This window comes from Micromys minutus (assembly GCF_963924665.1).
Source record: "Micromys minutus genome assembly, chromosome: 2".
Taxonomy (NCBI): domain Eukaryota; kingdom Metazoa; phylum Chordata; class Mammalia; order Rodentia; family Muridae; genus Micromys; species Micromys minutus.
The window spans coordinates 87310941-87334196 of record NC_137971.1 but is presented as its reverse complement, the minus strand read 5'-3'; the positions used below and the strand labels follow the sequence as shown (position 1 = coordinate 87334196).

Sequence of the window (23256 nt, the reverse complement as noted above, 5' to 3'; positions counted from 1 at the left end):
ATATAGTATCTGGTATTCATAGTCTCTTACATTACCTATCTGTGTATATATATATATATCTTTCTCACTCTTCAGCACCCAAGTCAACCACCACCCTTTTCTATTCATGGAAGATCTTTCTGTGTTCTTTCTCCTTCCAAGAGCGTTGGCTGTTCCTCCTCTGGTCTCCCCTGGCAAGCACTTGGTTACTGATAAAGTCATCGTTTCTACCTGTTTCTACCACCAGAGTGAACGTCCTCTGACAGCGGTCTTGCCCCTTAACCCTGCCATAGCCGCCAAACCCTGCATCATCTGTCAAGCCGGTAATGTCTAGTGGACATTCTGATTGATTTGAGTTGTTTTTGCCAGACCGCAGGATCACAATGCCATGCCACAAGGCAGGGCGTAGTCTGTGCACGTATTCATTTATTACTCATACCCCTTTGCTTCCACAGTTGAAAGAGGTGGCCTCGTTCAATAACCGGTTGGGCTGAGCAGAGGAGATGTAGGGCTGTGCATGGCAGAGCCAAAGTGCCTGAGTGCAGATGTTCTCTAGGTGAATGAATGATCTTGCTGTGGAGAACTGGCACCAGGTTCCTAAAGCTTAGATGGCACACCTCCTTAAAGACTGTCTCCAGTTTGTTTTTTTAATGCCTAAAGTATAACAAGAAGACTTTAAGTTACTAGCAAATATTCCATGCTAACAGTATCTAGACCAGTGGTGAAGAAGGCATCTTGGGCCTGCTGTGTAAAAGGGTTTCGGTAGAGATGACCTTATTCCTGGAGATAAATTCTAGAAGCTTATGCCCTTCTCCAAAGTCACTTATGTAGCACAATTGCAAATATGTATAATGTTTCGTCTGTGGCCTACTATAAAATTCTGTATATGGCTTTTCAGAGTGTCCTTTTGATTTGGCCACTGGGGTTAAATTAAAAGATGAAGCAGTAATGTCATTCAAGTGGGAAAACCCTCCACAAGGTGTGAGTTGAGTGTGAACACTACAAACCCTGTAGAACACCCACATCCTATCATCTCGACAATATTCTTGTGCTGATCTGCTTTGTCTATAGAGGGACTCACAGGCTCTGTCCCCCCCACCCCCATGTACTGACAGCATCTCCATTAGCTTTTCATATCTCATGTATACATACTTACTCATACAGTTCCCCTTTCTTTTAAATATCACACACACACACACACACACACACACACACACACACACACACACTATGCAGTAGCACACTGATCCTTGGCTTCCCCATAAATGATGTGCAAGTATACTCATGGACAAATTCTCATACATGTGCACATACTCCAACACACGCAATAGCATACAAGTTCTTGGTCCTCCCACATCTCATGTGCATACATGTTATTAGGTACACACACACACACACACACACACACAGAGAGAGAGAGAGAGAGAGAGAGAGAGAGACTCATACATGAACTATCAGTCTTCCTGGATCCTCTGAATCCCACATTCACACACAGCCCAAGCAGAAAGAGAAGCCACAAAAAGCGTCTCATTTCTGCACCTCACTCTTCCTCCAGATCTTGCTCCCCTAGGATGGAGCCAGGAGAGCCTGTTTAATGGATTCAATTACTTCAGGCTCCAGAGACCTTCCAACTTAATTCTGATTGCATTAAGGTGTCAGATAATTTGGGAAGAAAGGGGAAAAGACAGCCTCAAAGTCTTGCCGGGGAAGTCTTCCAGACGCTTGTCATCCTACGGAGGTAGATAGCAAATAATTATAACTTTGGGGGAGGTGGAACGGACAACAGGGAGATCAGGGGTCAACCCCTCTCACACACCTAAAGGACAGCAGCCTCTGGGGGAGCAGCTCTGCTGCTGTGTTCAGGCTGCCAGGGAAGGAGGGACCAACCAGCCCGCATGCGCTGCTCTGAAGGCAAGGCGGCAACCTTGCGCTATACTCTACTCTCAGGTGATTTTCTTTTTCTGGAGGTTGAGCGTGGCAGTACCGGCCCTTAAGAGGTTGATAGATAATCAAGTTAACAGTGTTTGAGGAGCTAAGATCCCGCTATAGACAGAGAGGGACTGGAGAGTGAACACATGCGCATCACACACACTGCTGGGAAGCAGAGGGTGAAGACCGGACTGAGGGCTAGTATGTGAATGCTGCCTTCACCTGTGCAGCCTTGAGCTTGTCTTCTCCGTGTTCCAGTTCCTCTGCTGAAAACAAAACCAAACCAATAGTAATGCAGTTCCTGGGCTGGTCGTTAATGAGGTTTGTCAAATCTCGCCTGACGTAGCCCCAACTCCTGATAGCTCAGCAAGCAATCCATTTATCACCATTATTGTATTTGTAGTTTATGGGGGCAGACAAGGTCGAGAGGCTGGAATAAGCCCCAGGGGCAGATTCTGACTTGGCCCCAGAGCAGCAAGATGGGACCCACCCTAAGCATGAGGGTCATTACCACCCTCCTCCCAGTCCTGGCAGAATATCTCCCTATGGACACTATCTGGTTATCTGGTGCTGCTGAGCCCAAGGTACACTTGAGGGGTGTATAGGGTCTGTTTATCAGTAGTCCCTTTCCTGATCCCCGTCATGAGGTTCAGGTTCCTACACTGCTGGGTCCCCAGCCTCTCTCTCTCTGCTTCCAACTAGCCCTATTTTGGATCTTCCACCCTTCCTTCCTCTGCCTGTTTTAAATGCGGCTGCTGGGCACAGGCAGGACCTCATCCCCTATTCAAGATTAAGAGGATCTTTCTTGAGATTTTGCTGCCCTCTAAAAGAGCTTTGAGGAATAAGAGATCCTGATTCAATTTTCAGCTCCAGCACTTCCCTGCTCCTTTGCATTTCTCAGACTCCATTTTCTGGGAAATGGGGATAAAGCGTTTGCCTCTCAGAGCTGTTGTTCCTGCTCATGCTCCAACTTTCTAAGGGCCTGGAGTGCAGCAGTAAACAAAACTCTTCCCTTGGTTGTGGAAGCATAGATGGGAAATGTCGAGTCCAAAAGAATGTGCCAGGCAGAGGAAACATGTTTACTAAACTAAAAATTAGAGGGTTCTAGAGGCAGGCACATGAAATGGGACATTGAGAAGGAAGTCAGGGACTCAGTCAGTACTCACACTAGAGGCACCCCGAGTCAATCCCTCTGAGTTGAGTCCTACTCTGCCCTGTCCTGGATCAATCTGAGATAGTCAAGGATTGAGGAATAGCCAAGGTCCTAGAGGGAAAAGCTGGAGCTAGGTGACAGCATCCTTCTGGCAGAGGGTGGGCATCCCCGCGCAGTCTGCATCCACGGCCGGGGTGGGGTCTCCGTTGGGGCGGGGCCGGGGGCGGGGCGGCGGCTGCCACGCAGAACTCAGCCCGGGGCTCCAGAGCCGGCGCCTGCGGTGCAGACTGCCTCTCCCGCCTCAGGCGCGCTCCAGCCCGCGCGCTCCCGCGGCCCAGCGCACTCCCGCCGCTTCTCCCTCCGCGCTGCACCGCGTAGACAACCGCTCAGGGGCCCTGGCGTGCAGAGAGGGCCTCGGCGGGGCCCAGCGGCTGGGCCCGGGAGGATGCAGCCCGGGGCGGCCCAAGAGTTGAGCAGGGTCCCCGCGCCAGCCCCGAGCGGTCCCGGCCACCGGAGCCGCAGCAGCCGCCCCGCCCCCGGGAGACATGACTTCCAAGCCGCATTCCGACTGGATTCCCTACAGGTACGCGGGCCCGGCTTCCCCGGCTCCCGAGGATGTTCGGACCCCCATTCCAACGTTGAGGGCGGGGTGAGGGGAGCACGCAGCCAGGGCACCCACAATCTCCCGCCCTAAGTGGGATGCAGTGTCGGTCAGGGCCATCTGGCCTGGAGGCAGGGTACTGCTCCCTCCGTATCCTTTCCAACACCGGGAGCGCGGGTAGGAGGTGCCAGGCTTTTACATCCCAACTTTGAGGGCCTGGAAGCCACCCACCTGCCCTATTCTCCCTCCTCTACATCCAAAGGTTCTGAAAAGATCTCTGGCCTTGTTGAGTTGGGTGGCACATGGAGAAAGCCGCCTCCCAGGCCCAGCACCCAGGACATGCGTCTGGATAGCTTGTGCGCACACATCCCTGCATCTTCACGCTTGCACACACACAGAGCATCTGCGCGCTGGGCCAAATATGCTCCTGCTGTTCAGTTCATATCCCCAAAGCGTGAATTCGTTGAGACGGTTAGATCCCAGGCCACATGGCAGCTTACACGTGCCCATATATCTCAGTAGACCTTAATTTTGGGACTGTACAGGTGTATACATTCAAATCTGTGCGTATAGGAATACACCATATTACCTACTCATGAGTATTATTCAGTACCTTTCAGAGATTCAGGAGTAACCTGCTTGTTAGTGGGACTAGATCACAGTACAGAGAATTGTTCTCACGTGCTCACGTGCACTCAAGAGCACTGACCCACCTCCTGTTTCTGAATGCTTGGTGGGGCAGACCTACGTGAGGCCCGGGTTTTCTTGTGTGGGTGGTGGGGGAGGGGTGGTCGCCAGCCTCACACAGGTGCGGGCCTTTCTCCATCCACTCTACTCAATTCTATTACCAGGGAAAAGAGCTCATTGCCATAGCAGCGCCACATCCGTGGCCACTCATTGGCTCTCTAGTTGCCATGGGCTACCGGGCTGTCTCTAAAGCCTCCTGAAGAGGCATGTGTGTAAAAAGGGTGCTGGGCTGCTAAGACCCACTTTTTATTGCTGACCTGGTGCACATTGGTTGGGTTGCAGAATCAGACACTCAGGACCCACAAAGCCTAGGCCAAGATGCTGAGTCCAGTCACTGAGGAAAAGTGATTCTGACAGAGCCCTTCTAAAGAGTCTGTCCAGATAGAACACCAAACTAGGAACCAGCTTGAATTGCCTGAAGCTTGTTAAAATCCGGTCTTTCTACCAACAAGCACCAGACATAGGCCTGGGAATTCAGGAATTTTCTTGAGAATAATTACTGCCTCTGAGCTCAGCTTCTGTGGGGGCTTTTTGAGTTATTTTCTGTCTTCCCACCAACACACACACAGACACATGTAGACAGAGAGTCATACACAGGCTCCTGCAGACATGTGAGCCCCACACCTCAGTCTCACATGGATAAGGGAGAAAACTCTAATTGGGAGCTGGGGCCTGGGTTGTACCAACTCAAAAGGCTATGTGCCCTTGACATATATGTGTGTGTGTGTGTGTGTGTGTGTATCCAAGATGGGGGCACAGATGATGTTGGGGCCATTCTGGTATTTTCTGGATTCCTGTGTGCTAAGGACCTTCTAGAAGTTGGTACAGCCCCGCAGAGTATTTCTGACCATATCTGCCAGCAGAGGTGGAAGGCAGTACCTGTGGACTGAACAGACAACGGTGCTGTGCAAGTATCTTTAAGGGGGTCAGTTGTTGGGTGGTGGCCAGCCACAGGCTACATCATGACTGTGACAGTAACACTGTGCTTAGGTATTGCAAAATGGAAGGCTTGGCTGGTTGTGGCTCAAGACTGAGTGTACCAGGGACCCAAGGAATGAAGCAACTTGAAAAACTTATAGAGAAAAAGAAAATCTACCTCGAGCTAAGGTGGGTTTAGTCTGCTCCTGGGAAAAGAGACCTCCAGGAGGTAGGATTGTCTCTGAGAAATCTGTTACAAGTGCCCAGGGCATTGGTATCCTGAAGTGGGTGATTGGCACTGAACCCAGCCCAAGCCTAACCACCCCCCATTCTCCCTCCCACACTCATCGGAGAGCACAGAATCCTGCCACCCAGGAAGCCTAGCCCTGAAAGCCTAGCTCGGCACCCTGTGGCCCACCCTGCTTCCTTTCCCCATTCTTGTCACCTGCCTTCTGGTTCTGTGTGGTGGGGAGGGTGGGTATTCAGCTGGGGGTGGGCTGTCATCAGAAGATCCTCCTCTGCCCTGTTCAGTCATCCTGGGCATGTGCAAAGCCTGGAAAGGCACTGGGATGGCGGAATAGACTGCCTAGTAGGGAAGACCTGTGCTGAGAGGAGATTCAAATGGCCCTTTGTGTTACCAGGCTGTTGATAGCAGGCAAAGCCACAGGTCTGCCTGGTGGCAGAAAATTGGGACAGAAAACAAAGCATATTTCTGGCAGCTGGGCAGGGGGCAACATGTATACATGTGCTTTGACTGTGAGGTTTCCCTAATACACAGCATGTCCGACTGCAGTGTGGCATATGGGGGAGAGGGACTGAAGCGTTAGCTCTTCTGAAAGTCCCTTTCTCTCTCCCTCTTCCCCACCTCTCTCTCCCCCCTTTCCTCCCTCTTCCCCACCTCTCTCTCCCCCTCCCCCTTTCCTCTTCCCCTCTCTCCTTCCTCTTTTCTACCCCCCCCCCCCCGTTGCATTTTATATTCCCTGGGCTTAGCTCATTTTCCTCAAAGCAGTGATAGTTGGTGTTAATCTTCTTAGGGGTAATTTTGGCTCGGTTTCTAATGATCGTGGATTAAGCTCACATTCTGACTTAAAAGGAGCCATCCCATTTATAAAGATCAATAGCCAGGGCCATTTTTTTTTCTATTTCTTGTACCTGTATTCTTGAAGAGTATTAGGTGCCTGTAATGTATGACTCCGCAACTTTTTATAAGTTGTAGGTGGGCAGAGCTCCAAGGAAGGACTATAGATTCAGGCATGTCATCGGCCTGTGCGGTTGGGGTGCGTGTGTGTGTGTGTGTGTGTGTGTGTGTGTGTGTGTGTGTGTAAGTTTATGTGTACCATGTGCATTCAGAAGTCCATGGAAGCCAGTAGAGGGCATGAGGTCCTAGGGAACTGGAGTTACAGGCAGTTGTCAGTTACCAAGTGGGTGCTGGGAACTGAACTGAATTAGCAATTTTTAAATGCAGAGCCTTCCCTTGGTTCCCTCTTCAGTGTTCTTGCCTGTAGTGCCCAGGGTTTCCTCCACCAAATCTTGAACCGCATGTGACATCTAGCCAAGCCTCCAGCACTATCCAACACAGAGAAAATGCCACCTCTATAAATCAAAGTGCTGACAACCTTCAGACAGCTTTCAGGGATTCCTCGACTTCCTGGTTCCATTACAGCTGAACCCCTAAAGGAACAGCTCTTGTCCTGGAGACTCAGGCTTCATGGCTCTCCCAGGCCCTCACAATTTCTTCCACTGTGTAGCATTCCTGCCAAACATCTTCCATCCACCAGTTGTGAATAGAAAAGCTCTTCCTTGGGTTGAGCCTAAGCAACACTTTGGGTTTCCTGTCCTTTTGGATCTTGTTAGACCCCAGCCCCCCCCACCACCACACACACACCCTCCTTTAGTTCCACTGGCAGGTTTAACCTCAGGTGCCTAGTTTTAACAATCTCCAGCAATTCCTTCTGGAAAGTACAGTTTTTAATTCTTTGAGGATTACCAGCTGTGGTTACAAAAATTCATTTGCATGGCTGATTATTAGAGAACCCTGTGGTACTTGCTTAAAAGAACAAGATTGTTTGTGGAGCACACCCCCCAGCCCCCCAACTCCACCCCGGAATTACCAAGCCAAGGCCACCTGCAGCTTTAATTTACCTAGTGTGTTTGGGAACCCCTTGCAGGAAAGGAGATGGCTCATCCTCAGAGGTGAGAGCTCCTCTCCATTTATGGAACTGTCCCCGTTTCCACCCGTGTGCCAAGCCGCTGCTAGGCAGTGGGAGCTGTGGATGTGGACTTCCCTTAGTCTGGCATTTGGCACAGACTTGCATCACACCCTGGGCTGCTGGTTCTTATAGCCCATTGCTCTGGTTCCTAGGTTCGGAGCAGCTTCTGCTGTGGCTGAGGGAGGAAATGATGCAGAGAGAAAGGGTTTTCACAGGTTTAGGGTGGGCTTGGACACAGATGGCTGAGATTTATCTTGGCATTACCCTGTGACTGTGCCTCTGGTAGTGACCATGGATTAGCTGGAGGTTACAAAGTGGAATGTCCAACGTAGAGAAGGATGGAAACGGGTTTCCTAATAATAGTGGCCATACGGGGCTTTCCCAGCCTGCCCTAGTCTGATCCCTTCAGGAGTATTAAGTGGCTGTGAATAGCTCAACTCTGTGGGAGTCGACTTTGCCACCTTTTTGACTCTGGGTAGAGCAGACAAACTGGGGGATTCTGAAGACTGGAGCCATGACTGGAACATTCCTCGGCCTTCTAGATCTGACTGCCAGAAGGAGGTGACCATAATGAAGGAGCCGCCAGGGTCAGCTGGGAGACCCATCCATCAGAGGCCTGTCTCCATCTGAGCCTCCTGGCGGGGCTGCAGCTGGCAGTCTGGGCTTGGCAGTGGTTCCATAATTGGAACCAGCGTCATTAAAAAGCCATTAACGTCTCCTTGAATGGTTATCATTTAGTGCAGCCTAGAATGGTGCCCATCAGAGAGGCAGGCCTGGGAGGTGTTGTGAGAAAGACAAACCCCCAGGAATGGTGCCTGCAGTGGAGCAGAAGAGGCAGGGCTAGATGAGTGGGGGCAGGGAGGGAGCTTTGGTTCTGCTCCCCCTTGAGACAACTGTCATTATTGTCACTGTTCCTCAGTACAAGCTGCTGTGCTGGGTATTCTTTTGTTATTCACCAGGGAGCTTGTCTGTGCCCAGATGCTTTGTCCTTACTAGAATACCCTTCCAGTACAAGCTTGTCACTGCCCTGAGATTGTGATCTTCCAGTAGCCTCTCAGCTCTCCTGGAAATCTGGCTTTCTCTGTGTTGTGTGAGTGGGTCATTATAGGACCTCCTCCATGCATCTTGCTGAACCTAGACAGGGTCACTCCTCACAGCCATCCCCCTGCTGTGTACCACTCTATTCAGTGGAGTGGTAGGTGGCTCTCTGGGCCCTTCTGTATATCTGTGACTTCTAGAATCTCTCAGACTCTGTTTTCTTGCTCTCACCTTTCTCTGAAAGCTACAATTGAGTTCTGGCTACAGGTATGGAGAAAAAGACTGCCAACCCACATCACGTCCAAATTAGGTAAAGCAAGTGTTATTCCTGTACAGGGGCTATCTCCCTAAGGCAGGGTTTGAGAGATCTGAATTGGATGTAGAAAAGGTAAGGTTTTTTTTTTTTTTTTTTATGTCTCAGGAGTAGATAGTTTCCAAATGGGGGATATAGCAGGCAAACAAGTGGGGAATCACAGAAACCAAAGATTAGCATAACCAGGCAGTCATAACAACCTTCTGAAACAAAGGTATTTGTAGTTAAAGTTACAGGCGGGGCATAGTCCAAGCCTTGAGAAACAAATTTCATTATGAGCAGGAATGAACCTAGTTTGTCTTTAATATAAAATGACTTATCAGCCCAAGATGGAGGCAGGCTGGTTTATCACTACCTGTATCTTATCTGCTAACCAATGCTACTAAAACCTGTGACTTGGTGTCCCTCTTCCCAACCATGAAATGTAGTGATAGTGGGAGAGGAAGGACTGTGCTCCTGGAAAACAACAGCCCCTGCCCCCCCCAAAGCTGTATGGAAAGCCAAAGGCTGTGGGACAGTTCCTGTGACAGGAAAGCACCTCCCTGTGTGGCACCGGGCAGGGAGGTCACCTCTTCCAAAAACATCAGTTACCAAGCTGCCCTGGGAGCCTGTCTTTCAGCAGATGGCTTTGCTGACACCTTACCTTTCCTAGATGTCTCTAGAAAGTCTCATTGGCAATGAGGAAGGCATATTCTTTGTAATGCTTAGTGGAGACCAGTACCTGGAGTGATACCAGGTGGCTGCCTCTGTCCCTACCACTGTGCTTGGAAAGAATGTAGCCTGTGACATACTAGTAAGAGGTAAATATCCTCCCCCAGTGCCACAGAGGTGTGTACTGACCTGTGGAGGTCACACAGGGACTTCTGAGGCCAGGTTACCAGCACACAGATGTGAGGATTAGGCTGCCAGGCCCAACCAGAGCATCTCTGGATTTCAGACCCTTCAGCTCCTGCCAACAGGGGTCCCTGGATAGAGTAAGCATTTCCTGTCTGCTAGCAGCTGGGGGTTTGGTAAATGAGGCCATTTTGCACACAATGCTGCATCACATTTGGGGCTCCTCACAGATCAATCCAGGAGTGCCAAGAGCAGGCCTTCTTCCTAAGTGTCATGTATTTGGGTCAGATAAAATGGTGCATAGTAGTCCTGGGTGGCCAAGAAAGCAAGTGGCAATGGGTGATTAGTTCCACAAATAGTTTAAGGGACATATCGGTTCAGCTGTCAGAAAGCAAGCAGGAGTTCACCTCATTTTTGGAGTAATTTTGACTTTGCCTTTTGCCGTCTGTTTTAGTTAGGGTTCCCATTGCTGTGATGAGATGCCATGACCAAGGCAACTCTTGCAAAGGTCAACATTTAACTGTGACTGGCTTATAGGTTCAGAGGTTCAGTCCATCATCATCAAGGCAGGAAACCTGGCAGTCTTCGGGCAGACATGAGAGTCCACCTTGTTCAGAAATCTACGAAGAGAAGACTGTTTTCCAGACAGCTAGGAGAAGGGTCTCAAAGCCCTCCTCCACAGTGACACACTTCCTCCAACAAGGCCATGCCTATTCCGATAAGACCACACCTTGCCACTTCCTGGGCCAAGGATATTCAAACCACCACACACATACTCAGACCATCCACATACATACTGTATTCGCCTTTACTCAAGTAAGCTTACGTCTTAACACAGGTGTCTGCACACTCTTGTGCACATAATGGAAGTCACTCACACACTTCCTTTCAGCCCCCCTCAAACCCTATGCACTCATGCCTACTTGAGCATGCCCCTGCCTGCTGGATCTGTTTGGTTCAGCTATTCTCAAGCATGAGAAGCAGCCCGGGAGCTTCTGAAACTCTGGGCCTCAGGTTCTACCGCCACCCCTGCAACATCCTGAGTTGGCATTTCATAGAATTTGGGCTTGAGGTGTCTTGACCTAGTAAGAGAGCTAAGTGATTTAAACTACCAGTTTCCTGTTACATAGTCTGCCTTCGTAAGAGGCAGGGACAGCGTGCATGAAAAGAGGCTGCCTGACCTAAGACTGGTGGGACTCAGGATCTGATGCCCCCAGTACAGTGTCTGCTGTGCCAGTGTCCAGGCAAGGGCTAAGAGTTCTCTGCTGGGCTATGCATTGCCTCTACCCTGCAGTCCTTCTTACCCACCCCTGGCCTTTGCTCTGGGGAAACTGGTTGGAATGTTAGCCTCTCCAAGTAGGGTTCCATGTTCTCTTTAGGGGTACAGGAGCTGTGTCAGTATATCCCCAAGTCTTGCCTGGGAGCCAAGAATTTAGGATAGAGGATTGGTCTGCCCCAGAGGACACAGCTTTTCCCCATAAAGGATGGAAAGGCAGAAGAATCTGATGAACTTACGGTAGTGAACTGGAAGAAACAAGTCCTGGCGTGAAGGCCGGCCTTCTTGGGATTGACTGGTAGTGACTGATGCCCCTGCTTAAAGCTCCTCTGGTTGTCAGTTAGGCCTAACCCTGCTCAGGGATCTGAAGGTGTTTCATCCTCTTCTTAACAGGACCAGGCTAGCTCAGAAGTTCTCAGGGTAATGGAAGAGAAGAAGCTTCTCACAGGGAGACAGAAGGCTTGGCTCTCTGTTTTCTGCTTTTTGTTTTAAGACAAGGTCCCAGGTAATCCAGGCTGACCTTGAATGTCAGTGCTCCTGTCTCAGTCTCCCTAGGGCTGGGATTTTAGGAACGATGCACCACACCCAGTCTTGGAGGCTTTGTTTTATTTGTGCTGGGGGTCAGACCAGGGTCTTCTGCACCCTAGACAAGCGCTCTACCATTGAATGACACCCCTCCCTCCCCGTCTTGAATTAGCACCTCGATGACAGCCTTCATCCCCTTCTCTCTACCACTTGAGTTCACTGGGAACCACGGTAGAGTTTCAAAGGTAGGGCTGGGTTCTGGGCCACATCCTGGAGCCTCACTGGGCAGCCCTGAATACTTCTTTCCTCCCTCTGCAGTGTCCTAGATGATGAGGGCAGCAACCTGAGGCAGCAGAAGCTCGACCGGCAGGTAAGCGAGGCTGGGGCTGATGGGAAGACAGACTCTTAGCTGGGGGTGTGAGGAGCAGTGAGTCCCCCTTCCTCGGATGACCCTGTCTGATGGGTAGAGAAGGAACCCTCCTCTCCTCTACCTGTTCTGGGGTATATTAACCCTACCCCAGTCCCTACCTTTTCTGCCAGGCTGGCAGCTAGTCAGAGGATGCCAACATGAGTCCCGACCCAGACAGGGCGAGAGACCCCAATACGACTTCTGGAACCCAGCCTGGCGATCAGGGTGTTCCTTTTCGCCCCACTGTGGGAACCCCTTCCTCCTAGAGGAGGTAGTGGGCCAGTTTACCTGTGTGCCTACCCTGTGCCTCTGTAGCGGGCCCTGTTGGAACAGAAGCAGAAGAAGAAGCGCCAAGAGCCACTGATGGTACAGGCCAACGCAGATGGACGGCCCAGGAGCCGGCGTGCCAGGCAGTCAGAGGAGCAAGCCCCCCTGGTGGAGTCCTACCTCAGCAGCAGTGGCAGCACCAGCTACCAAGGTACACTCTGTCTTTGCCCCAGAGACAGCCGGCATGGGGATCAGGATGCTAGGGGACTGGGGTGGGTGGGGGTGGACAGAGGGACTCTGTCCCGAAGGGTTTGCCCAGTCTGAATGCTGTGCCTGGTTCAGGCTGAATGAGGCAGGCAGAGAAGCATCTTTAGCCTCGGAATCCTGTTTATGTTCAGACTGCCGCCTCCTGAGCCAGGTGGTTACAGTGATGGGTCAGGGAGCTCCAAGGTCCAGGTTTCTGACCTGATGCATGTCCCTGAGATCCTGCACCCACCAGTATTCTCTTGTGAGAGGGTTTCCTCTCCTGCCTTCCTGCCTGACATTGCCTAGGGGCTCCCGGGTCACCTGCCTCCTTGCTGTCTGAGCTCTTGCATACTCGGTATGTCTAGCTTCTGACTGACTGGTTGGTCACTGTTTCTAGCTAAGGTCTCCTTCACTAACACTCAACACTTACACTTAATTTTCAGCAAAGCCCAGTCTGTAGAAATTCATCTACCCAGGCGTGGTTCTTTTGCACCAGGATTTTGTCCAGGATTTTCTCCTTAGGTTCAGCACCACAAGGTTTGTGAGAGAGCAGGAGATAGGAGATAATAGGTGGTTTTTGCTGCCCTCTGCTGGCTCTTGGTGTTAATGCAAGGGCTCACTCCCAGAAGAGGTAAGGACTCTCTGGAGATGTTTGACCTGTTGCCAAGCTCATCTGTGAAAAACAACCGTGTCTCTCCCGTGGCTGTGGGTGCTGAGAGAGCATCCAGGAGATGTCTCCATTCCCATGGAGCTTCTGGTGTAGGTGGGAGACTGCCAGCAGGTGGTATAATTATAAATGGGCTGTGTGGGGAAGAGCAGGGTCCTGGCTCTCTCTGGGATTTCCAGGAAATCTGAAGTAAGAATTAATCAGTAGGGAAGGACAGTGCAGGCAAGCACCTCATAGCATGGAAGGAGTGTGGCTCACGCGGTGAACTAGGCCAGCCTGGTGCGGCTGCACGCTTGCTGGGTGTCAGTGTGGTAAGGTTGAGGAAGGAGATGGGAAACCCTACCAGGAGGGAGGCTGCTGGTCTCACTGTGTGGAGGACATGGAGGGTACCGTGTCTGCCTTTTCTTTTCTTTTTTTTTTTTTTTTGTTTTTGTTTGTTTGTTTTTGCCTGGGCTAGTTTAATTTATTTTAGATACTTTTTTACTTTTTTTCTTACAACTTTATTAAAAAAAAAAAAACAGAGATACATGTACAGATTTTTAAAAGCATTTTGGCATAAAACTATATGAATATGTTTTTGTCAGTACTTGATTTTTTTAAAGGTTTGGTAGTATGCATTGAAATCTAACTAATTACAATGAGCATAAAGTACATTTAAAACAAAAGGTAACATGGAAATAGTCAAAGTTTTCTTGGTGTGTAAAGATTAAACGTAATGATTTTTAAATACCAAAATTTGCCACAAGGCTACCTTCTTAGCTCTTGGGTTTTTAATGGTTTAAGGTCTAAGTGTACCCCACTCTGAGAGGGTGCAATACACTTTTATTTCTTTTCTTTTTCTTTTTTCTAAGAAGGACTGAGGCTTCCACTTTTTTTGGCCTTTCTTTTTTTGAGCTTCATATGGTCTGTGAGTTGTTTCTGGGGTGTTTAGAGATTTCTGGGACTAGTATCCAATTATCAGTGACTACATATTGTTTCTGTTCTTTTGTGACTGGGTTACCTCACTCAGGATGATATTCTCTAGATAAATCCATTTTCCTAGGGATTTTATAAAGTCATTGTTTCTAATAGCTGAGTAGTACTCCATCGTGTAAATGTACCACGTTTTCTGTATCCATTCATCTACTGAAGGACATCTGGGTTCTTTCCAGCTTCTGGCTATTATAAATAAGGCTACTATGAACGTGGTGGAGCGTGTGTCCGTATTGTATGTTGGAACATCTTTGGGGTATCGTCTCTGCCTTTTCTATACTTTCCTGTTGGTGTAACTAGCTCTTTTTTTTTTGTACAGAGCCCCCACACACACACTATGGATCCTATAAGCTCAGCACCCAAGGCCACAGCAGTTTTTCTGGAGTGCCTGTCTTGGGGGGGAGTGCCCAGAACAGTTGGCAGAATCCAGAGCTTCAGTTCCTAGCTGTCTGCATCATTGTAGTGGGCACCCCCGCCCCCTTGACCATTGCCTGGTTGGGATGAGTGGGTTACTGCTGTGGGTGAAGAGCCACACAAGGGCTGAGGTGGGAACTGTGGTCAAGTGGGAGCTCTGATCTTGCCCAACACCCATTCTGTTTTCTTTCTTGGGTTCTCTCCCGAGCAGCTCAGGAGGCCGACTCACTTGCCAGTGTACAGCTAGGAGCCACCCGCCCACCAGCACCAGCCTCAGCCAAGAAAACCAAGGGAGCAGCTGCATCTGGGGGCCAGGGCGGGGCCCCTAGGAAGGAGAAGAAGGGAAAGCATAAAGGTTAGCCTGACTTCTCACACCTCCCAGAGGCCTGACCTCACAGGGGTGGGGGGGTAGGAGGGACAGAGCTCATCCTTCTGACTCCAAGGTGGTACCGTGTGAGCAGACCTCAGGGTGCCCATGGGCAGGCCTTGCCTAGTTCATGAGTACCTTGGCTACTTTGTGGGTGTGGAAGGCCTCGCTAAACTGCCAGGAAGTGAAGTACCTCAGCCTGAGCTCCATCCAGCTAGTCTCCAGCCAGGATGCTCCCTTTGGCGGAAGTTCTCTGTTCCCCAGCATTTGCTGCCAGCTCTACCTTATGTAGATTTCTCCCAACTTCCTTCCCTGCTCCCAGGACTCTCAGACCCATAGACCAGTCTATTTCCTCTGTTCCGCAGTATAACAGATCCCCAGAGATCAATGACTCCCCCAAGTCCTGTTTTCTGGCTACTGTTTCTTCGGTCCTTGTTCATAGCCACTGATTTCTGGGCTACTGTGTCACAGTTGGACAGTGGGGTGTCAGAATTCCTGGGCTTTGCGAACTGGCTTTAACACCAAGCAAAGCTCAGCCAGGCAGAGAGGCTGCCACCTATGGGTCAGGTCTTGTTTCTGCTATTAAAGCTGTGCCCCTTGGGCAGGAGATGTAAAGAAGCCAGGCTCTCTGTGAGATAGGGCGCATGGGATGGGAGACCGTGTGCTTGGGAAGGTGACTGTGTGTCAACCAGTCACTGAGGGAGGGCCCTATTTTTGATGATGTATGTGAGTGTACTGTACGCATGTGAGTGTGTAAAGAGAACACCAGCATGTGTAATGTGTAACTGGCCGTGTCCAGGAAGGACTGCTGCCTTCAACTCTGGTTCGGATTGATCCTGTTTTCTGTCTTGTTCTTTTCACTGTGCAGTTGATTTTGTAGATAGTTGCTGTCTGTCTTAAGGATGTGGAGTATTTCAAACCAACCCTGGCAGTTGTCTGGGGGGGAAAAGAACAGAAGAAATGAAGCCTGTGTCCTTTTGCAATTTACCAAATATTAACAGGGTGACAGCAGTCATTAGTTTTTACAGAGGGTCCTGTCATCCATCTTTCCCCTTCACGGTCACCTGAGAATCCAGGCTTTCTTCTCCCTCGGGATGTAACTCAGGAGTATCTGGCCCTGCAGGCACCAGTGGGCCAGCAACTCTGGCAGAAGACAAGTCTGAGGCCCAAGGCCCAGTGCAGATCTTGACTGTGGGACAGTCAGACCACGCCAAGGATGCGGGGGAGACAGCAGCCGGTGGGGGCACACAGCCCAGCGGGCAGGACCTCCGTGCCACGATGCAGAGGAAGGGTGAGCCCCATGGGGGCCCAACTGGGACCAAAGCTCAGTTCCAGGTTCTCTTCTCCAGGAACACGGCCTCCTTATGTTTGGTCCAGCCCTTCCCTGGATGTGGGGGAGGAGCATTCTCAGAATCGGATGAGAAGTTTGGGGCCAGGACCCCTGATAAGGCCAAGTTAAGAGAAGGAAGAATGATGGGGTAGCCTGTCAGCAGCCTAACCTGTCTTTAGCTCCCAAGAGGGCCAGGTTTACACGCAGATCTCTTTTTCCTTTCACCCTTTGAAAGAAGCTGTCCAATTGTCTGATGGGAAGCAGGGCAGGTCCTCCATGGAGACCCACTGTCCAATATCTCAGTCATGAGTCCTATAACCCGAGGGAATCCTGGGTATAGTCTTGCAGGTCCATACCCATTATAAGGCACCCACTAAAAGACTGCTTCCCAGGGAAAGAATGTTTAAGGCTACTCAGCGTGGCCTTCTGGGTCACGCAGGACAGCTGGGACAGGCTCAGGGCAAGCTGGGGAAAGCAGAGCCGGTTCCACTCACAGACTAAGCGAGGGCATAAGAGAACCGAGTCTGTGACCTCTGCCATGCACGGCCTTTAGTCAGAAGTGGAACGAGCTTTCCTGTGCACGTTCAGCTCAGCTTAGGCTTTGGTACACGAGAGATAGGGATGATGTAACTGCAAGGGAAGAAGGGGTGTGAGGTAGGGGCTGAGCTAAAATTGGGTGGTGGGGATGTATCCCTAGGAGAATCATGATGAGCCCCCAGTTCATGTGTGCACCAAAGAGAACCTGTGTCCTTGTATGTGTCTGGATGAGTGGGCGTACTTACAGCAGTGTGAGCGTGTGTGTAGACTGCCACGTGAGTGGTTGTGGGTGAGTCGGTGTCTGGATGTGCATCTCCATGGGATCACCTGTACGCTCACTGGCAAACCTGTGTGTGCGCTCATCCCTACCTGTTCTCTGCTCACCGTAGGCATCTCCAGCAGCATGAGCTTTGACGAGGAAGAGGATGAGGATGAAAACAGCTCTAGCTCCTCCCAGCTAAACAGCAACACCCGCCCTAGTTCTGCCACTAGCAGGAAGTCCACCAGGGTGAGTGAGAAGGAGCCTTCGCCTGCCCGGGGCCGGTCAGTGCTTAGCTCTGCCCGTGGGCGGCATCCTGGTTTGTTTTCTGTTGGGATAAAACACTGACTAGAAGCATCTTGGAGAGGAGAGAGTTCCTTCGGTCTGTCATCAAGAGAGCTCGTGCAGAACCTACGTAGGAACACTGCTTGCTAGCTTACTTCAGGCCCATGCCCTGTTAGCTTTCTTATACAGCCCGGGCCCACCCATGTAAGGATGGTGCCACCCACGGTGGGCTGGGCCTTCTCACATCAAGACCATCCATGATAAACATGACCTCAGATCAGTATGATCTAAGCGTGCACCCCACTTTGCTGCCCCCACCCCCACCCTCTTTGCTGCCACCAGCTCTGCTGTGTCAAGTCACCAAACTAGGACATGAGGTAGTTCGTGTACGTGACAGCATCATGAGGTGCTGGTTTTTCTTGGGCTTGGTGTCTATGTGAAGCTTCTCTAGCTGGGTTCTTCGGCTTCTCTGCTGTACTTCCTGTCTCTCTTCAGCAAGGTCAAGGGGCTAGGGTGTGAGAAGAGCCGGGCCTTGGGCGGGTGACTTCCTGAGAACCCTCCCTTATCTCTGACTCCACCTCCAGGAACTTCTGAGAAAAGGGTTAGCAAGAAGATAGCTCCCGACCCTGGAGCAGGACGGCCACATCCACATGCCAGGGATGCTGACCTGATCCTTCTGCTCACTGAATCAGGAGGCAGACTTGTGCTGTCCACCAATCTCAAGTAGAATCCTTTTTATTTAGGTATCTACTCTCTCTTTCCATAGGAGGCAGCTTCAGCCCCCAGCCCAGCAGCCCCAGAGCCACCGGTGGATATTGAGGTCCAGGATCTAGAGGAGTTTGCACTGAGGCCAGCCCCCCAAGGGATCACCATCAAATGCCGCATCACTCGAGACAAGAAGGGGATGGACCGGGGCATGTACCCCACCTACTTCCTGCACCTAGACCGTGAGGATGGCAAGAAGGTGAAGCTCCTCTGAGTTTGTATTTTCAGTTTGGAGGCCTAAAGACTAGAATATGAGGGAAGCTCAGCCCCGAGACTGACCTCTTGGTTCTCCAGAGAAGTAGGCGTTTTATGTGGATGTAGAGACTTGTCAGCGCTTATGTTTGTACACGTGGTAGGAGGCGGAGTTGTGGAGAACACAGGCTGGATATGTAATGTTATTTTGCTTTGCTCTTGAAGGTGTTCCTCTTGGCGGGCAGGAAGAGAAAGAAGAGTAAAACTTCCAATTACCTCATCTCTGTGGACCCGACAGACTTGTCCCGCGGAGGCGATAGCTATATCGGGAAATTGCGGTACCGGCGTTCTCCCAGGAAGGCAGGGGGTGGGGGAGGGCTGGCAAGTCTTCTGATCTGCTCCAGGGTGTTGGGTGATAGGCCCGCAGGAGTGACAGGTCAAACCAGGATGCTGCCAGTAAGACATGAGTAGCTTGGGCAGGACAGGCATAGCCATTCTCGGTGAGGTGCAGAATGTTCCCAGGCCTCCTGGGTACCACTCTGCTTACTTTGTAGAAATCGTGGTGCCATCTCCCACTCCGAGAAACCTATGAACACTGGCTCCCTGGATTTCCTTCACTGAAATGAAAGTTGACCCTTTGAATTAGTTGACAGCTTGTGGAATACTTCCACTGTGTCCCCAGGTCTGCCCTGGCCCATCCCACGAATGCTCCGTAGGCTCCTTATAAGAGGATGGGATACCCTGTGCCACAGGAAGAGGTATGTAAGCCTGTTGGGTGTGTCTTTCCTTCAGGTCCAACCTGATGGGCACCAAGTTCACCGTGTATGACAATGGCATCAACCCTCAGAAGGCATCATCTTCTACACTGGAGAGTGGCACCTTGCGTCAGGAGCTGGCAGCGGTGTGCTATGTGAGTCTGCACTTCCTGGGCAGGCAGGAACCCAGGCCAGCGTGCCTGACTTGGGGCTGTCCCATTTACCTTGATGAATTGTCAAGGTTGTGTCTAAAAGAGCTGTCTTCTGTAGAGTGTGGCCCTGTGTGGGGCAGTCTAGACCTTACCTGTTTTCAGGGTTCAGGCCACAGTAGGCTAACTGCCGAGGGAGCTCTGGGAACCATCCTTGTGGCCTGACCCAGGAGACTCCTGGACAGGAGAGGGTAGAGGCCTGTACTTTCTGTACTTCGCCCACATCTCACTGGGGCAGCTGCACTGTCAGGTAATGCAGGGATCTGGGGCCTTTCCGGGTTGTTTCTGAACAGAGATTCTGTTCCCTCTGTGGTCTGGAAGCTGAAGCTTGGAGTTGGGGCACTTGGTAACACTATACCAACAAGCACAAGATTGGGGTGTAAATATAAGAGCATTCTCTGTTGCACACTTGGTTTCTTCATTTTTAACAGTAAAGGATGGTGTCCTGGGGACACTTGTTAGGGACAGTTAGGACTCCTCAGTTATTTTGGATGATCCCATACTGCCACCTGCTGGTCAGTTTAGAGAAGCAGCCCGAGACCATCTAAATTCAGCTTTAGAAACTGTAAAACCCCATGGCATCTACATCTTTAGTGAGAGACAAGCCATAAAACAGATGTAAACAAAATAGGCAAGTTCATGACCAATGCTCAGAATTAAGAATCAAGTATAGTGTGGACCTCTTGGAATGATGGCAGAAGGTCTTGCCAAGGTTAAACTCCCTAAGATCAGAAGTGACAGTCACCTGTGTACATGTCTGGAGGGCAAAGTGCATGCAGAAGAGAGTTAAGATAGCAAGAAAACGAAGGAGTGGGGGCAAAACCGCATACGGCCCCGACAGGAGAACACCAGCTGCAGCGGGGGAAAAAGACGCCCTTTAACAGGGCAAAGGCACTGTGAAGAGCGGTGTGGAGAGCCCGGGGCAGAAACAAGGCGTTGCCTTAGTGGCTGTCTGGTGGTCTTAGTTGCTGGTGTAACCTGGACGGAGAGCTGATAGAAACTGTGGCTAGGTTAGGAATGAGGTGTGAGAACATTAGTGTGACTCTAGTACACTTGAGTGAGGACAGCGTACTCACGCTGACCTGAACTGCTGGCCCGCCACTGACTAGAGCAAGCTGAGGTATACATGGGAGCATTTTGGGCTGTGCTCGATTTACGGGTGACTATTAGACCATCACATGTAAATGTTGCAGACATTTTATTTTTTATTCATCTTTACCTTCTTAGCTCAGTCTCCCCATAGGTAAATACTTCGAGACAGTGCTGAACTCTCTTGTTTTCCCAGGAGACAAATGTCCTAGGCTTCAAGGGACCTCGGAAGATGAGCGTGATCGTCCCAGGCATGAACATGGTTCATGAGAGAGTCTGTATCCGGCCCCGAAATGTGAGTCTCTAATGCTGCCCCAGGCTCCAGCCTCTGTACGGGCGTCTAAGAATTCCACCAAGGTGTATGTGCACTGGTTGTAATTTGAAAAACCCTGGAAATCTAGGGAACCCCAAGAAGCCTAATTCCTGGGAAAGATCCCTTTGGGGGTGGTTATGATGCCAGGTCTTGGGTCTGGCTCAAGTGAGGCTCCCCACACCCCACCAGGAACACGAGACCCTTTTAGCACGCTGGCAGAACAAGAACACAGAGAGCATCATCGAGCTGCAGAACAAGACCCCAGTCTGGAACGATGACACACAGTCCTACGTACTTAACTTCCACGGGCGCGTCACACAGGCTTCGGTGAAGAACTTCCAGATCATCCATGGCAACGACCGTAAGTGCTGGCGCTCCCGTCTTTTGGCGCTCCCGTCTTTTGACGCTGTATGTGTGGTGCCCAGCCCCCCCGTCACCCCCAAACCCCAATGTGGTCCATACCAGCCGGAGACGGGATATGGGATGGCTTTCCTTACATTCTAACTGTAGTGATTTAGAGCTCTGCCCCTAGATTCTTTGTGCCCAGCATATCTTTAAATGGATGTCTTTTCTTTCCTTCCTGTGCCCTGCTGTCTACACATCCCCCCTTCACCCTCTGGCTCCTTATGCTTCTCTTGAACCTTTGACTTTTCATCCTTTGGATCTCTTTGGCATTTCTGCCTTTTCCGTCCCGCCTGTGGCCTGCGTCTTACCTGGTCTTCCTGTCTCCGTTCTTACTTGTGCATACTGCAGCGGACTACATCGTCATGCAGTTTGGCCGGGTAGCGGAAGATGTGTTCACCATGGATTACAACTACCCACTGTGTGCACTGCAGGCCTTTGCCATTGCTCTGTCTAGCTTTGACAGCAAGCTGGCCTGCGAGTAAGGCCTCCACTGCCTTTAGGGTGGCCCAGTCCGGAGTGGAGCTTGCCTGCCTGCCAAGACAGCCCTGCCTACCCTCTGTTCAGAGGCCCTCAGTGGGCTTTCTGGCCTTACCAACCAGAAACTGGCTGCTCCGCCTCTGCCGCTGGCGCAGGGGAACAGCAAATGGGTATGACAGGAAAAGCATATTTCTGTGCCCCAAGGTCAACACACATACCCGGTCCTGGGTCAGCTCCCTGCTGCAGTTGTGCTAACCACACTGGAAAGCCTCTTCAGCTGGAGGTACAGAGGGAGAGGAAGCACAAGCAGGGCTGCTGTGGCTCAGCCATCCACTCAGCCCACAAATCACAGGACCATGGATGTCCCACGAGGCAGGGGTACAGTGAGTGTATGTGTACGTATCGGGCTTGAGCTTTGAGGAGCAAAGGCTCTGGCGGTCAGCAGAAAACACTCCCACTTCAGAAGGGCCCATTAGGCCCAGAGGGGGTTGGGGTGGTAGGGATAGGTATGTGGCAGGCCCCTGTTAGGGTTGCAGGGGCCTGGCTCTGTGTATTAGCTGGTGGCTTAGAATGCTAGCTCATTTGTTGTTTCAGTGCTTGCACAAGTAAGAACCCAGATCTCAAGGCCAAATATCTGAGTGGATGGGGACTATAGGAGTCATCCGGTAGACTCCCCACATCAGGGCTCTGAGCAGCCCCAGCACAACACCTACGACACACACATGGGGTGTAGGTCACTATTCAAGTAATGGTGTGCTCCAGGAAGAATGTCCTCTTGGAAGACTCAGCTCCCATTGTTGCCAGCATGCCGTGATCAGTGAGGACTGTATGCCATGCTTAGGGGAATGGAGCAGGGTGGGGGGGGGGGCAGAGGATATTTTAGGGCATGAGCACACAAGAGTACTCTGTATGGTTCACCAAACGCAATGCTGATCCCCAAGTACAGGGGACTCGTCTCTTGGGTACCTAACTGGTTAGTGGCAGAGTTGAGAATCTCAAGTCCCTTTGTTCCTACTGTTGCGCAGAAACTAGACTCTCTGACCTTCTGGGTTCTATTCTGCATGCCCTTTCCCTTCCCAATTCCAGAGATTAAAGACCCTCAGAGTTAGAAGATTGAAATCTTTCAGTAGGGAATCAGGCAGTTCCCTGTTGAAAATTGTCTGAGTTTTTGCACACCATTCTGATCTGATGTGGCCTGTCCCTGGCTCCTTTGTGAGGACTTGGAGGTATGTGCAGACCTCAGCAGGACCACTGCACACTTTGTGTATGTGTGACAGGCAGCCCCGGGGGCAGTCTCGAGCTGGGCCTGGACAATCCCTCCACTTGGATGGCGCCAGTCATCTGGTGGGCTTGGGAACTCCAAACTCTAGCCCGTGTGCCATTTGTAAGAAGATTCTGGCCTAGATCGAGATGCGAAGCCCGTGGAAAGCAATGAGCATTCAGACCTTGATTGCATTTTGCTCTGAAATAGATTTATTGGAAAGGCTAAGGGGCTCTGTAGGTAAGGAGGCTGGATTGATGTACGTGGAAGTAGTACTTAAGATCTCCATTTCCTAGGCTGGGCACAGCTGCTGTAGCAGGGTCTGACACACCTGAGCCGTACACATCAGAGAACCCTCAGTGAGGTAGCCTTTGTTTACAGTCTAGTTTACGGAGGGCAGTAGGACTTCAATGCTGGGGCTGGCCTTTCCCCTGATGAAAGATTATAGTGCCATCTCCTTCCCATAGTTCTGTTTGCCCTCCTTCCCTCCCTGGCTTTATAAGAAGAAATCTCC

The 23256-nt window shown here is 50.9% G+C and overlaps 1 protein-coding gene across 1 annotated transcript; it reads left to right on the top strand.

Annotated features, from left to right (window-relative positions):
• Positions 1 to 3606: 3606 nt before the first annotated feature.
• On the top strand, positions 3607 to 21486 carry TUB (TUB bipartite transcription factor; the record flags this gene model as incomplete). Its single annotated transcript, XM_080912325.1, has 12 exons — positions 3607 to 3644; positions 11842 to 11893; positions 12248 to 12410; positions 14710 to 14853; positions 15989 to 16156; positions 17122 to 17240; positions 18043 to 18240; positions 18459 to 18571; positions 19026 to 19143; positions 20483 to 20581; positions 20789 to 20960; positions 21353 to 21486. The coding sequence occupies 12 exons, from the start codon at positions 3607 to 3609 to the stop codon at positions 21484 to 21486; spliced, it is 1518 nt and encodes a 505-aa protein (XP_080768451.1).
• Between the last annotated feature and the right edge of the window lie 1770 nt (positions 21487 to 23256).